Source organism: Musca autumnalis, unplaced genomic scaffold, assembly GCF_047663935.1.
Source record: "Musca autumnalis isolate F117 unplaced genomic scaffold, ASM4766393v1 scaffold_3, whole genome shotgun sequence".
NCBI classification, from domain to species: Eukaryota; Metazoa; Arthropoda; class Insecta; order Diptera; family Muscidae; genus Musca; species Musca autumnalis.
The window spans coordinates 175,624,385-175,641,631 of NW_027411866.1; the positions used below are offsets into that span (position 1 = coordinate 175,624,385).

Sequence of the window (17,247 nt, forward strand, 5' to 3'; positions counted from 1 at the left end):
ATAGAAATAAAATTAATTAATTAATTTGAATTAACTTTAATCGCATTTACACACAATGCGAAATAAACATATTTTGCATAGTTCCAAACAAAAAAACCGCATTACACAAATGCGGCAAATGCTATTAAATTCAAACGCATTACCTTTAAATCTCTGCTGGGAATTTTTAAACGTTTAAATGTATATTTAATAGATTTTATAAAAATAAAATATTTAAAACAAATATTAATGCTCGCTTTTTTGCGAGTTGGCTAAAGCTGTTGCTTTGCACGTAATTACAAAAATAAACATCTGATGCAAAATATTTATGGCGCAGAAATAAATAAATAAAGAGAACAAAAACAAAAAAACGAAAAGAGCATCGATGAAATATACAAAATTTATTATCAATTGGTTTTGAGATTTTTATTTAGAGAAAAAAAAAAAAATAAAAATACAACAAACTATGCAATTGTGTGTTGTGGCTAAACCACAAGTTATTACTATCAGAATAACTAATAGGCAATTAGTTCGTGATGTTACACTATATAGTTTTTATACAGTTATTTAATTTATAGCACCGACCTACATTAGATGGAGGATATGTTTAATTTGTAATTCGTTTTGTAACCGATTAAAGTTCTGTGTGAGGTCAGGCACTCATAATTAATTTCTAAGGAAATTTTAAACTCTTATGAAATGTAATCTCTAGGACACATAATCATAACTTATACAAACACAAACCAAATAAGATTTTATTGAGAAATACATCATCTGATTGTGTGAATAATACACACAAACTTGCGACGGCCCAAAATGTCATAGCAATAGATTTTGATTTAACTTCCTAATTAAAATTTTGGAATAGTAATTTATAATGCCAATAATAACGATGCTCTTCGGTCAGTTGATTGGTTGCTTGCCTGCTATTTATAGCTAACTAAACATTATTTGATTTAGATTACATGGTTTTCTAATTAATTGTCATTTGTCGCTTTTGAATTTGATTTTATATTTATAAATATTATTTATTATTTTTATCATTTCTATTAATAGCTTTCTGATTGTTACATATAAACATAATTCTACTTATTCTGCTTATGATTTTTATTTATATACGTATATGATTTATGGTTAGCTTATTTATATGCATGTTAATTTTTTTTAACTAATTTTAGTTATCTATGTTATTTTTTAATTTATAGTATTTGATTTATTTTTATTTTTGTTTTTTTTTTCTTACCAAATATCAATTATTTATAAATTGTTTTTATTTATAGTTGTATTTATTATTTTTAGTGGAAGCTCCTGTTACACGCTGTTTATTATTATTTTTTGTTGTTTTGGTTTTTTATCTTGCAAAAATATTATCAAACATTACTTCGACTCTTTCCTCGTATTGTGGCTCCTTTGATTGCTGCATTCATGTGGGTTTTTGTTACAAAAAGACGTTGTTGGATTTTGTATTAAGTTTTTAATGTTGTTTCCAACTTGTTGCTGTAAAATAGAGAGAAAGAGAGATATATTAGATATACAAGAAATCCACTGATAATTAGAATTAAATTGTTTTGAAATAAGTATTCCTTTTTAGTTTAGTTTGGTTTTTTTTATTCTACTGACCTCGAGCCAAACTAAACTAAAAAGGAATACTGAGTCCAAAGGTCAACTAAAATCAATACAAACATTTTGAAATAAGTTAAAAAGCATCAATCGGTTTTGACGACCGATATATAATCCCAGCCTGTGACAAGAATAATATAAGCAAACCGCATATGGACAATAGGGCGGCAACAAAAATATATATGAAATTTTATGGCGAACGTTAACCGTAACGTTAACACGTGTCACCTGAGGGATATTTGTTGTAATTTGTATGGGGCCAAAGGTGAATTTTCACGAAAATGCTTTAAAATCCGCGTTTATGTTCCAGTCGATGAAAATTGTTTACCAGTTCATTGTTGGCTAAAAAACAAATTGCACAAAGAATTGTGAAAATCTGATCGGATTTTGGTAAAGCTATACCGAAATCTGATTCGATTTTCAAAATTTTTTGTAGAATTCGTTTTCTGCCACAACAAACAACGAACATTTTAAAAAATACTCATAACTGGTAAGTGTGGAAACAACTGCTACTGTCGCCTTTCCTCTTTAGCTTAGACGCTTCCTTCCATCCTTAAATTGAATTTTAACGGCGCGCAGTTCAAAAATCAAATCCACTAGAAAATTTAATACCTGAGTAAAAATAAAATAGCTCACTTACCCCCAGTTTATGTATTTCGAAACGAAAATGTGTGCGCATGAAAGACACCCAAACTTTAGTTTTTGAAATATTATTTCATTTGCTTTTGCTTCAAAACAAAAAACAAATTTGAAATACACACTCAAATTTGGTAGTTTTTCTTCCGCATTCGTTTTCTTATCGACATACATAAACAGGCCCTTAGTGTAAACGTAAAACGCTAAAGACAACAATCCTACCTAGTTAACAATAAAACAATACAATAACTGTTAAAGTTTCTGAGAAATAGCTATTTCTTTCTACAGAGATTTTGAAAAATTACGTACTTTCCAAAATGGGGAAAATTGTCATCTTAGGGGTACCTCACGCCCACACCTTCTAATTTCTAATTTTTTGGACCAACATGTTGAACTTCCCGCATATATTTGATTATCCAATTTGGCAAACGTAACAAAACTTCTGAAAGAATCCGAGCGGTAATGAAAAAGGAACTGTTTGACATCACCAAGATGGACGTTCTAAGCGGAAAAGAACCTTTACAAAATGCAATTGGAGGGCGAAGGCATCATTGGTTACTTCAGCGGCCAGCCTGCTGGTGTCAATACTATTCAAACCCTTCCAAACGAAAGAAGACAATCGAGACGACTGTTTTTACGCTTATTAGCTCAGCGATACCTGATAGTTCCGAAAGCAGTACAGCTAGTCCTTCGAAGAGGGGAATGCAGCATCAACGAGCAAAAGGAAGCATAACCCAACAGACTCTGCAAGACCCTCTTTAAAGCTCAAAAATATGGTCCCACAAAGCAGCAACGCACTATAAATAATTTAGCATGTTTTCGCGGCAAAAATTAATAGCGGTAGACTTATGGGTTTTTTATACATTTTTAATGCTTTATATGCAAAAGTGAGCTAGAACAAATATAAAATTAATAAGGATAGCGACGAATTTGAACACTGTTTCAAATATTTTAATATATGATATTAAAAAGCAAGCTTTTATAAGAATTTTACATAACGAACGCCGTAAATACCGATTACCCAATGAACGCGGTTAAAACAAAAGAAAAACTATTACAATGAACTAAAATATCGATCCGCCATAAGATTTTTTTTTAAATATTGATATTTTTAAAATATTGATTCGTGAAGACATCTTTAAAAATTGTAGATTTTAAAAAAGACCAAATAAATCGCTTAGTCATGATCCCTAGTAAGAGCGTATTACAGCTATAATTAACAAAAATGTTGACCACGACACGTCTGTTAATTTTTAAAAATGCATTTTTAGTTCAAATCTGATGCTTTTTGGTGTTTAATATTTTCTTCACCAATCCAATAATTAAAATAAAATATAATTTAAAAAAATAAGTTTCAGTGTTTTATTTAGAAATGCACTTAAAACTAGGAAATAATTTGTCGCTTAGCCTCAATAAATATATTCTTTCTCATGATGGAATCTCTCAAATAAAACGCCTGCCGTTCAATTTTGCCACCATTTATAATTTAAGTGCAAGCGTTTTATTTGAGAGATTCCATCATGAGAAAGAATATATTTATTGAGGCTAAGCGACAAATTATTTCCTAGTTTTAAGTGCATTTCCAAATAAAACACTGAAACTTCATTTTTTTAAATCATATTTTATTTGTAACTTTTTAGTAAATACATTTTTTTGACCACTGTGATCAAAATTATAGTCAATTTAGGCGGAAAATTTATATAAAAACTTTAAAATGCCTGAAATCGAGTAGTACCGTTATATAAAGCTTATACCAAAACCTGGACTTATGTCCATAATTTTTGGTGGGGAAGTTTCTGTACCATTTGGGGACTCCAAATGCCAAGTTACAGCCAATTCTGGCTAAAAATAAGGATAAAATCCTTACAACACTTGACATCGGGTGGTACCGCTATATATGGGGGCTTTACCAAAATCTGGACCCATGTCAACAATTTTTGGTGGAGAAGTTTCTTTACCATTGGGGACTCCAAATGTTAAGTTGCAGCCAATTCGGCCCCAAAATGAAGATGAAATCCACATAATACTTGAAATCGGGTGGTACCGCTATAAGGGGGCTATACCAAAACCTGGACCTATGTTCACAATTTTTGGTGGGGAAATGTCCTTATCATTGGAAATGCCAAATGACAGCTAAGTTAAATAAAACACTGTAAAAATATTTTTTCTGATAAAACTCAAACAATTACAACTTGCTGAAGATATTCCCGGTTGCAGAATTTCAGACAAAGTTGGGCAATTTTGTCTATAATTTAAAACTATAATTTTGTATAAAAAATCTTAGGCTGCATCCTTTATGACGATTTTTTCCGCTGTAACAAACATTTTCAAGAAAATTATTTCTTATTACCTAAAATTTTTCAAATTGCGTTTAAATTCTACTCTGAGTTGTAATCTTTTTGGCATTTTTATACCCTCCACCATAGGATGGGGGTATATTAAGTTTGTCACTACGTTTGTAACTACTCGAAATAATCATTGCAGACCCCTCAAAGTATATATATTCTTGATCAGCGTGCAATTCTACATCGATATAGCCATGTCCGTCCGTCTGTCCGTCTGTGGAAATCACTCTAGCGTCCGAACGGATTGACGTAGGTTGATGAAATTTTGGGAAAATATGTTATATTTACGTAGGACTTTTGGTATTGAAAGTGGGCTATGTAGGTCCACTCTTTCGTATAGCCCCCATACAAAATGACGCGTGACGCGTCGTCGTTTTAAGGAATTTTTAAGATATTTGGTCCATTTTACCACCGAATTGGTTGTAATTTGGTACTTTGTGTCTCCAGAGGCCAAAAAATATTCCTACCAAAGTTGGGTTGTATAGGTCCAAGTTTTGGTATAGCCCCCATATAAGGCCCCTTATAAAGTACGCGTCATTTTAATATATTTTGAATGTATTTGACCCATTTGACCAAAGAATCGGTTGTAACTTTGTATTTTGTGTTTCTAGAGGCTAAGAAAATTTCTACCATAAAATGTTTATATAGGCCCACGTGTTGATATAGCCCCCATAATACAATATCTCCCGATTTTCGATATTTTGAACGTTTTAGCCTCATTATCACACCGAGATGGCTGAAATTTGGTATTTAGTCTTCTTTAGGCGTATAAAACTTTCCCCCAGAAATTTGTAGGTATAGGTCCACGCCATCATATAGCCCCCATAGGACGGTACCATCCGAATTTCGGTATTTTGAAGGTTGTGGCCACATTAATCCACCGAAATGGCTGAAATTTGTGGTGGAGGGTATAAAAAGTTCGGCCCGACCGAACTTAACGCTTTTCTTACTTGTTTTATTTTGACTCCGAGATTTTGATTTTAACTTCGAATTATGCAGCGAGTTTTGAATATTTTTGAAAACAAATTGCACATCCTTATAATTTTATATGTTCTTTCTTCGAATCAAATTAGAAAAGTGCAAAATCGACTTTTCGCCTAAAAATCTGTCCATATTACCTATAGTGCAACAGTCAATTAGGAATTCACGAGGCTATCTATAAGGGAGCTGTTTGGGTAAAGGAGTACGTGGTAAACCGCTGCAGCTGCAAAAGTGGACCACGCACTTTGAGGAAAAACACCGTGAGAGCTTTGAATATCAGATCAATTAAGTTGGCTGCGGTCAAATTGAATTATAGGATAGCTCAAAGAATCGTGGTTCGCAGATGGGCTTCTCTGGACTGTGGGAATCAGTGATGACTGTTGGCGAAAAAAACGTGAATACCAGCTCATGGAAGATGAGCTCCATGAGTCGTCTAAATCACTTCTTTTTGCAGGATTTGAGTGTGCGATCAATATTATGCAAGACCTATACAACTTCTGCAGAAAGAAAGACAACCTCCCACATAGATTCACCCTCTTCAATGAAATGAAAATTTAACTTCTTTCTGACTTAAAAAATGTACCACCACTCTAGATTATACACTAGGGTTAAAACATTTTTGCAAATATCAAAAATACCACCACATAGCCGTATAGAGCATAGAAAAATCACATTTTCATCACTTTTCCCCTACCGTTAAAGAAGTTTCCGCACCGATTGCATACAAGTTTTTCATTGCTAGTTTTTTCTTATTTCTTATATGTTTTTCATTATAATAGCATATCGTTATTAAGAAAGCAATTTATTATTGACATTGAATATAATCTTAAACTTAAACTTTTTCAGCGAATCGAATTAAAACACGCGTTGACGTTATCATATTCTAGTCAAACTAGACATGCGTAAAAAGGAGAAATATCAAAAATGTCCACAAAGCAGAATTTTGGTGGAAAACTAGGATTTGTCATTAGAAGTAACAAACAAAGTTACTCAGGGTCAACGGTAATTTTTTGGAGGCCTTAATCAGATTTTTTTGATTTTTCTCAAAAACGGTAAGACCTATCAGAAATCGACTAAGGTAAAAGTTCTAGGCTTAAAACTTGTCTACAAGAATGATCTCTATGACTTTTCAATAGGAATCACCTTTCTTGAGATATCGTAGTAAAAGTGTCAAATTACACATGTGAAAAAGTAAGCCGCGTAAAAGCATCATAATGGGGCCGACCGGTTAAAATAACAACGCCATGTGTTAGGTATTTCCATAAGCTTTCAAACGATAACCATTTCGCTGTAATCGGTTTAGTAGAACCGGGCATAACCCGGTTTTAAATCTGGATTTTCGGGGTACAGTATCTGCCGTCCATGAAAATTATACATTTCCGTAATCAGCGCAACAAACCCTACCTTTTGACAGAAATTCAAAAAATCGGGGAGTTTTCGTTGGGGTCGTTCCCTTTTGGCTCTTGATTACACATGTGGGTTAAATGTGCCATTTCGGCATAAAATGACTGTAACATGGAATAACTCTACTAAACACGCTACAATTTTCTTGGGTTTTTTTTAAAAATAGGTACACTTTTGGGGGACAGACCCGGTTATTTCAGCCATTTCACCAGAATATGTGAGTAATTCCCTTATAAGTGCATATAAATCATGCGTTTTTTAGAAGAATGGTTCCTTTTAGGAAAAAAATATTAAAACCAAACTTGTAAAGAATTTTTCTGTCTACAATATTTGAACTAGTCATTTTTGATTAGACCCACCGTTTACAAGAAAAAATCTAAAAACCTAAAACATCCCTCAATTTTCACCTTTGACCCCGAATAACACATGGGATTGATGGGGATTTTAGGACATTGCTTCTAATGGCAAACCCTAACTCTTTACCAAAATTCAGCTTTGTGGAAATTTTCGCTATATCAATATCCATTTTGACAGCGTGCAGCTTAGGATCGTTACGACATTTTTGTAGCACGTTGTGCTCGTGTCTCTTTTACGACAGTACATTTTTTTCGTGGGAAAGTTCAAACTTTCTGATATAATGTCGCAAAAGCTCCAAATAACCTTGCAGGCACCAATTCAAATGATTAGTGAGCACAGGAACATAACAATTGATTATCTGATTTGGCCGAAATATGGCACACCGTTAAATTTGTTTCAAATGATGAGCACTACAACTTTTGAAAGTAATGATTAACATCGGTCCAATCTTTGTGCATCGTACTTTTTCATTCACAATCAATTTGTGATCAAATACGAAATATATCGATTCACTCCTTCATGTATCTTTCACAGAAAATGTCAAAATTAATCCGAAAAGTACAGATAAAGGACATTTTAAAATCGTTTTGGAATTTTTACAGCAGGTAGTCCTCGCTCTCATATTACGTTAGTATAATTTTAATCGGGGTTAAATCCATACTGGCTGCGATTATTTCCCTAAAGCTGTAAACACCCTACGCCCACCAACTATATTTTGTCCAATCTTTGAACATCGTGCACTTCTTCCAGAACATTTTAAACTTAGTTTCGGATAGTTCTGGCTGTAAACATTATAACAGTAATGCTTTGCAAAAACTAACTTTACGGGGTCATATTGTTGAAGGTATACCTCTGTCGACAAAGCCGATTGATAAATTTCTCGTCTACCATAAAATGTTTGAAATTCCGTTTGCAACATATCGAAATATTCGTCGAAGACTCCGTAAAGACCATAGAACAATATCGGCCGATTTTATCGGTATTTTTAAGAAATTTAGTTTTAGAAGTGCAAAACTTGCTTACCGAGAATTGTCGATATATTTTAATGTAACCGCTGAATATTTTATCCATATTAACTAATCGAAACGACTTAATTAGACTATATCTAATTCGGTAAACAAAATTCTTATATAGAATTGTGGTTATAGGGCCACAATTTAATATAGCCCTTATATAATGCGAACGCTCGATTTTATGTATTTCGAAAGTCCTTGTCACATTTTCGGATCGAAATTGCGTTAATTTTATATTCAATACAATTACTGGTGGAGGGTACAAGTTCGTTATTTCCATATAAAATTGAATATTTTCTATTAAACTTACCTTTATAATAAACTTCTTTGTACATGGTGGGACAGGCGGCTTTACCAGTTGTTTTTGATGTTTTAAAATCAATATTGGTTCTTATCGGCCGATGCAATAAAGGTTGTGGCGGTCTATAGTTGTTACCCAGTGGAGCCTTGGGATGGTCTGGACTGCCTTGCATAAGGCGTCGTAAAGCGTGTAACTAAAAATAAAATTAGAAAATTTAACGTTTAAAAATGTATATATGTATTGCAAAAATTCTTTGAGAATAATTTAAAACTCATTTTATCAACTTTTAGCTAGTTTATTCATCTTTACATTTGGTTGGTTTTCCCCAACATTAACATTGAGTCGCTGGCATTGCAACAGTTAAAAAAACTGTTGTGTGAGTACAACAAAACTTGTTGTCTAGCCACAAAAGTTGCAGTAATTACGTTGCTCGTTTTTATTACAACCACATAGCAACACAACTTAACCAAAATCTCTGCGTTAATTATCTATGACATTAAAGTTAACCTCAAACGAGAAAAAAATGTGAGGTAATGACATTTACGCATCCTTTACTCTTTAGTACACATGGAGCTATTTGTTGGATAGTGATTTAACTTTTTGTTGTATAATTTCGGTGGATTTTTTCCAGAAATTCGGAAATGGGGCTTATATTTTGCCAAATTACTTTTTTAAGGACTGAATATTCTCTGAATTTTCACAAGACTAAAGAAAGCACACATTTGTTTTTCCTGGAGATAACAAATACTTATCGTCCTGAAAATAAATTTCTAAAAATATCCTACTTTTAACTTTAAATTTCCGTAAGAAATACTTAGAACATTGTGGATTTAAAACAAAATTCCGAACCATTTTCTTTCCAGCTATTGAAATATACTAATTTTCTGGCGCAGCCAACTTCACGTGCATTCCATGCAAATCATTATAAAACGTGTGCATAAAGTTTACTTAGTTCACTTAATGAGTTTAATGGCACTTCATATCCCACCCTTTGGAAAATACCAAAAATGCTAATAAAAAGCATAAAACGAAAGAGTTTGGAAATAAAGACAAAATTTTGCAATATGTAACAGATACTTGATTACCCAAGTAACTTCTTGAGTACCAATTAACTAACTAATATTCATTCACCTACTCCCATAAAGGATGGTAATTAATGGTGATGCAAGTACATTTAAATCTTCGAATAGCCAATGACTTTAGAATTCGTTAAAATTAGTGTGGAAATGTGTGCTGTAAATCGATCAAAAAGCCATTACAACTATTTATTTAGAAGATCGATATGGATTCAAGTTCATCTGTTTATCCGTGCATTCTTTAAATCGAAGCACATGTTTCTATTGACGTGTTGATAGGCACAAAGGAACGATCCTTGCTTTAAGATGGAAAAATCAAGGGTTGACATTACGTTTTCCTCCCTCTCTATGGACAGTAAACGCAAAAAAGTATATGTTAGAATATGTTGGGACTGGTTGCAAAGAAATATATGTTTGGATCCAAACATATTATGTTTGGGTCCAAACAAATATATGTAACATATCTCAATTTTATTTGTTTGGGTACCAATATATTTTTTATGTTAGAACCATGGTAGAACAAAACAGGTAAAGTAAATACTACAACAAATACAAGTCAACAACCACATAGAAATTTGGTTGTGTGTGCAATGTTATTGTCAACGGTAAATGTTAACAAAATAAGGAAATGTCTATAAATTATTAGAATTTAAAAAACTAATATTTTTCACATTTAATTGAATATTTTGGAAAACATGAATGCAAACTCGTTAGATTTTCAATTTGAATATTCCCATACCATTTCACTAAACGTTTGGGGTCGCTGGTAACACCGTGCAACATTTTTAAGGTAATCTTGTGCAGACAATTTGAACTGAGGATTATTGGAAAGTACAAACCCAAACTACAAAAACCCTAGTTGGGTTTTGTTGTGTCAGATCCAGCTTGGATTTGATGGCGCCATCTAAGCATGGTTAAATATTGACTTTTTAAAGCTTTTCGGGGCTATATCTCTGAAACTAATGCGAATCTTTTTCTGACCTCTGAAGCAAATTTGTAGATAAGGGAACGAATAAAATATTTTGAGAAATATTTAACACGAAAAACTACATTTATTGCCTCAAATTTTATTAAATATCGAAAATTTCCGTAATTTGTGTACATTTCGCAACATATCTCCAAACCCGTTAATTTTTTCTTAATGATTTCTTTTGGAAAAATTTTCGCTGGAATGTAATACACAACTCTTCAGAACATGTTATTGTTGTAAAATGCCTCTATCACGATGTTTTCAGTATACTTTTCAACGACCATTTAATGAATACGTAAATAATGCGGTGAAATCCGAAATGCGAGAATAAACTGTTGGTGTGGACTGTACCTAAAATACCTGTTGTAAAAGATATGATGAAAAAAAAAAAAAAAAACGCTGAAACAACATGAAGTAAGCATTTTAGAGTTTCAGAATGTTCTGAAGAATTGCTGAGATCTTTATTTGAAATATTTGTGCAAACGGTACTTGGTTCAACTCCCAGTAGTTTCGCTGATACTGACCAGAATTTCAGCAATTATATAAAATTTTCTATATTTCATCGATTTTGGTGCCCTAGTTGCAGTTTTTTATGTGGTCTATTCAAAAGATTAGTTTTACTAGTTTAGGGCTACAATATTGCCAAAGATAGCAAGGACAAATTCCTAATCGTTTCTGAGAAACAGGTCCGATAAATGTAAACAACTGTAGTTTTAGCCCGGTTTAGATGAGGCCATAAAATCCCAACTGGATCTGACAGGACAAAATCCTACTAGCGTTTTTATAGTCTCAATATGTACTTTCAAAAAATGCAGACTAGAAGTTGTTTGCATTTTCAGTGTTGCATAGTGTAATTCATCGAAAAAGGAGAAGCTGCTTCAATCTTTTGTTTTTGAAATCAAAATAGCACACGTTTATTAGGGCTTTAATCTTTACAAGTTTAACAAAATACCACACATATTAACAAATATTGTACCGCCTCTAGTAGCGGTGTTTTAGTGTACGGCACGTCGTTCGGACCTGGAGGACAAGGTTACATGTCAATGATATGAAGAAGTCTTTATGGGAAATAGTTTTTTCCGATGAATAAATTTATATACATCAAACATAGAAATAAATATATAAAATGTCGTATGGAGTTTGACACTAACATTACAGCCCAGTTCAGTCAGCTGGGTATTGCTGTTACCTTTTTTCTTCTACCATGTGTTAGAATATATTTTTTATGGGTGGAGAGAGGATTTTTGTCAAAGAGCGTAACAACAGGGTAAGCGAGAACCCTGCATAATAAAGAGCTGTGATTATTGTGCAGTAGAAGATGTAGGAGCGACGACGGGAGGTTTAAAAAGTTTTTTTTTTGGTGGTGTGTGTGCACATCGCATATTGCGGCCAAACACGCGTGTTCCGTTCTTTGTTGTTGTTGCGATTTATTCAAACACAAGCGAAGAGGAAAAGACAAAAAGGGTATGAATTATTTTTGTTATTTTTGCGAGAAAGACACTTTTCTTCAGTTTCCCCAAGGCAGTCGTTGAATAAAGACGGTAGTGTTTTTTTAAGAAATGGTGCTTCTTAGTAAATTAAATGCCCAATACATTTTATACTTGGACATTTTATAATTGAATCAAAAAGGTGAATGGAAATATTTTATTTGACAAGAAAGAAATCGCATTAAATATTGGTAATAACATTAATACATTTTTCATATACATTCATATATTTGAAATATGGAAATATGTATCTACGCGTCTGTTGTTGCTTTTGTGTTTGGTATTTCTATACATTTCAATAAAAGAATAACAATTACCATATATAAATGTGTGTAAGTCGCAGTAAGGCAATGGGTCTCCCGTGGGCGTAAATGTACTCTCGGTCACCACCAGTTAGAGTCTAAACAGGTTTAGAGCGAGAGTATATTTAGGCTCATGGGAGACACATTGCCTTACTCTGGTGTATGTGTATGTGTTTTTGTGGATTTTGGGTTTGTATTTATATTTGTCTAATCAAATGTTTGTTTTCTCCCAAACAAACATTTGTTTGCACCCAAACATATATTTGTTTGCACCCAAACGATTATTTGTTTGCACCCAAACATATATTTGTTTGCAGGACCTTAACATATGATATGTGTGGGATTCGTTGCAAACAAATATATGTTTGCTGCAAAATATGTTTAAGACATATATAAGGGAGGCCTCTTTCTCCTCCGTGTAGTAGCAATCATGTTGCTCCAAAAAAAAATTCCATGATTGCTACTAGAAAAATACATTTCCAATACAAACCAGTAAGGAAAAGATCAAAATTGGGCGTAGACCAAATTTCAGTCACAAGTTTTAAAATTCATCAAAAGTGGACATATTTACGTAGCTTGATAGATGCACCAAATAACTAATATCGGGCGAAGATGCATACGGGTGCTACATCCAAATCTGATCCGATTTTTTCCAAAATAAATAGCGTTCGTCTTTTGACCACAAAATAATGATCTTCCCCCTTTGCTCAGGGAAAGGAATCATAGATATGGTTCCGCAGGGACATCAGATATAGTCCGATGCCTCCCATTTCGGTCCGTTCCTTGAAGTCATAAGAATCTCAGTTCTATACGACTATACTGATATCGAGATCATCAATGTATAAATTTCGCCGGTCAACAGAATTTTCTCCCTAGCATAATACATCTGTTCCAAGGGGATGATAGAACTGTCATTGGCGTTTTCGATGCCCATCACGAGATATGGCATTACCAGTTACCGAACGATCTACGTGGTGACAGACGAAACCGGGTTCGCCTTCATACATGAGGAATCCCCCACTAGAGTTACTACCAGATGTTCGAGTTCTCTGGACATTTCCATCGTCAGTCTTTCGCTTCTTCCATTCACATCCTGACAAATACAGGTCGTACTTAATTCTGAACACATTTCGATTCAGGTCTGGGTTTAGAAACCTAGCGATGAAACAGAGCAATGCACATTTGTGAATTATAATAAAACCAACTGGGACTCCTCACAAATTTTATTGACTACTCCTTACGTCACTTTCCGCCGCCTTCATATGCCAGGAAGTGTGAGAAGATGTCCAGAGCAATAGTCCTCAAGGTGGCAACGCGTTACATTCCAGAGGGCAGAATTCTGCCAATGACACCTAATTGTCCAAAGAGGGCGTCACGTTTGACACAAAAGCGCAACCAAATACGTGCCAACTATCCAGCTGACGGAAGCGGAAGTCAATAATCTTGCTCTAGGACACCGACGTTTCAAGTAGCTATAACATGTCGACCCCTGCACAATTAATTTTAAGCAATCTTGGTCCACAATAAAAAGCCGATCTGGTTCCAATAAGAATTAGAATCTTCCTGCTATAGCCAACAATGGCATTCTCCATACAGATGTGCGAAATGTGTGCAACACAGTTTTTCCGCAATATATTGAGCATCCATCCGTGTAAAACAGGTTCAGACATGCTGTATTACGGAAATCCATGTCACTTAATCGTGATTTGCAGTTCATCTCCCTCACATCCAGTGAAGTTGAGAGAATTATATCCGAGAGCAGACCATCCAAAGCATTTGGTCCAGACAGCATATCCGTGGTAATGTTAAAGAAGCTGGCGGTAGAAGGTTTGGGCTACTTGACAAAGGTCTTATAACTATAAATTCTCCCAATGGTTTCAGGGGAGTTCATAGCACCAGTAACCACAAAAATTGCGAATATAAGCGACGAACTTCCCAACGGACAAATGTGGCAGCACTTGATCTGTCAAAAGCGACTCAATTTATCATCCCATGATGGTTTGCGACATCATAAATTCCTCTCTTCCTACCGATGTCAAACGTTAGATTTCTAGCTTTCTATGCAAGCTTTTGGTAAATTCCAAGCGAAGAAATCCAAATTCCACAAAACTAAAAAGGAAAAATAAAAATACAGCAAAGTTTGGTACTGTCCCACATTTTATTTAACGTCTATCTTGCACATTTCCCAACTCCTATAGTAGATATTTTATTGGTGTTGTATGCAGATAATATCATCCTTGTAAAAAAGTTTGTCATGACTAAAATACTCAGGAAATATAAGCCAGCAGTACATTGAGGGGATTCGTCACCACCAAAAATTGTGATGTTCTGGTCAGGGATTGCAAGGCGGATGTGCTTACCACTGCACCACGGTGCTCCATACACAGCTTCACGTTTTCGTCGGTGACATGCGTATTCCCACTATTCATAAACCAAAGTTAATTTTCTCTTGATACGTTGGACTGACCACAGTATATGGACAGGCGGTCTCCGAAGCCTTAAATGACAACAATTTCTTAGAGTTAGGATCCATTACACAAAACTTAGGTCCGATTACGGTAGCATTCTCAATTCCTTCAGAGAACGCATTGTTCCCGCGACTCCAAACAGATACGCTCCGAATAAATGTGGACATTTTCTAATAAATTTACTTCGGATTAATGGATCAGTGTGAACGGATCGACATAGTCCATTGTGTGAGTAGATCTAATTGTGGGTTCCTCCTTTCTATAGGTATCATGTCATCCAGCCATTTTAGTTGGTCACCGTAGTATTTTTAGAGCACTTGGGTTGAGAAAAAGTATGGACCTTCCCTTTAAAAACATAATATGGTTTTAAACAGGACTACTAGGATTACATTCGGTAAAAAAGTCAACGTATCCTCGAACAGTCCTTAAACTGCACTTAAGCGAACATATTGAAATGATATTGGCCGATTACACGAAGGACGAACAGTCATTTTAGTTTGTGCCAGTAAGGTTTCTTAGATCCTATGGACCACTACCTCAGGAAGTATGGACTTGTCCTCGATAAAATTGTACAACAGGGGCCGCGTTGACAATATACTACCAAAATTTTTGAAACGTTCCAAAGTATTTCCTTAGACAGTAATTTTGAGAACAACTTAAACATTTTGTGAGCGAGGTACCTCAAGGAGTTGACCGACACATATACACATACACCCTCGTTAGCCTAAAAGTTGAGGGTATTAACCATAGGTACCGGCTACCATCTGTTGTGCGAAGTCTAGTAGTCTTATGGCATTTTTGGGCCCATAGAGATTAAAGTTTCGACCATAGGACCAATGATATTTCTCCCTACCATTTTTGGTACTAAAATCAACTAATGAAATCGCAATAACGTGGAGAGGACACATTGGCTGTGCTTTAGGCGATCGTTGACCGTAGTTATAGTTGTACATATTTTATTTCGAATAATATACACTACAAATACATATGTTAAATGCAGTACATTAATTCACACTCACATACCTCGTCATTCTACAAGTAAGCAAAAATTACAGAGTAAGAAGATTTTCAGTGTAAAGCCGATGGTACTTAATAAATAATTCCCATAAACTACGTTTGATGCAAAATTCGCTTAATTTTCTTACTCTGTCAGTAAAATGGCATTTACTTAACGCGTACTGATACAAGCAAAATATATAAGCTTTTCGCCACTACAGTCTGTAGAAAATTTAAGAGATTTATATTCAAGCTCTTTGGTAAGAACCTTACATTGTCATTCCTTGTAAAAATGTATAACGTGTTCTGTAAACACAAAGGCAAACGCTCGTACAGACAGGAGGAAACAATTGCCGGGTTTATTTCCGCTTGGCTAAATGTAAATCCATGTTCGGTAAGGGGGAGTATTTAAGTAAAAAGGTGTTTCGGTTGCCGCCACATTACCACACCAACCAAAGTAAGTTTAATGCCAAACCTTCACTTTACGTTGCTCGTGGTGTTGAAGGCAAATAGTCACGGGAGGATTGGTAAGTAAGTAAAGTTGCATTTCAACATCCCAATTTTGGTTTCTTTCCCTTAAGGGAAGTTTTTTTTTTGTTTGGTGGGTTCTTTCATGGCAATGTGGTTGTCGTGGTGTGTAAATACGGATATCAACCATGTCGCCAGTATCATCACGCCATCGTTATAATATTACTTCCTGATTACATCGGAGTTAAGCTTTAATTGCAAATTTCTGGTATTGCAACACTTTGTACAACGCTACTTACATTACCAGCTTGGTGAAATTCATTTGTGTCTGCGTAGGTTGTACGCGGCATGTGCATCATTTGTAGGTATGTGACTTTGTATGGTGTATTGCTACATAGTCTATTAGTCTTTGCTTTGAATCAATGTTGGTGTTAACAAAGTTGTCTTTAATTCGCCAAATGAATTAAAATATCGTGCTAAAAGTGAACGTTATAAATTTCTGTTTATGAAATTTTATCGGCTAAACTAATAGCTTCAAATATAAATTTTAGGTAGATTTTCTTATGAATATCGATATGCACACAAACAATGGACAACATTTTGGACGCTTATCAAAGTACTTAAAAATGTAATTCTTCGTTTATTTTCAGAAAATTGATATTTCCAAAGAAATGAAATCAACTGCCGTTCTTTGGTAAGAACCGATTTCGGTATTATTGTTATTATTAATTATTATTATTTTTTTTTTTTAATTCTTCGTCATAGTCCCATTCAGGGTTTTACTGAAAGAAAAATTGACCACGCCTACTTTTACGCCCACTTTTATAAATACTTTACAGTTAAA

The 17,247-nt window shown here is 34.3% G+C and overlaps 1 protein-coding gene across 1 annotated transcript in view; it reads right to left on the minus strand.

The window, feature by feature from the left end:
- Positions 1 to 1,264: 1,264 nt before the first annotated feature.
- CARPB (Carbonic anhydrase-related protein B) overlaps positions 1,265 to 17,247 on the minus strand; it is a 424,717-nt gene continuing 408,734 nt past the window's right edge. Inside the window, exons 8-9 of the mRNA XM_073972303.1 lie at positions 8,646 to 8,829; positions 1,265 to 1,476 (exon numbers count right to left, since the gene is read on the minus strand). Of these exons, the coding sequence (XP_073828404.1) occupies positions 1,454 to 1,476; positions 8,646 to 8,829 (207 nt within the window). The 3' untranslated portion in view covers positions 1,265 to 1,453. The remainder of the gene's footprint in view (positions 1,477 to 8,645; positions 8,830 to 17,247) is intronic.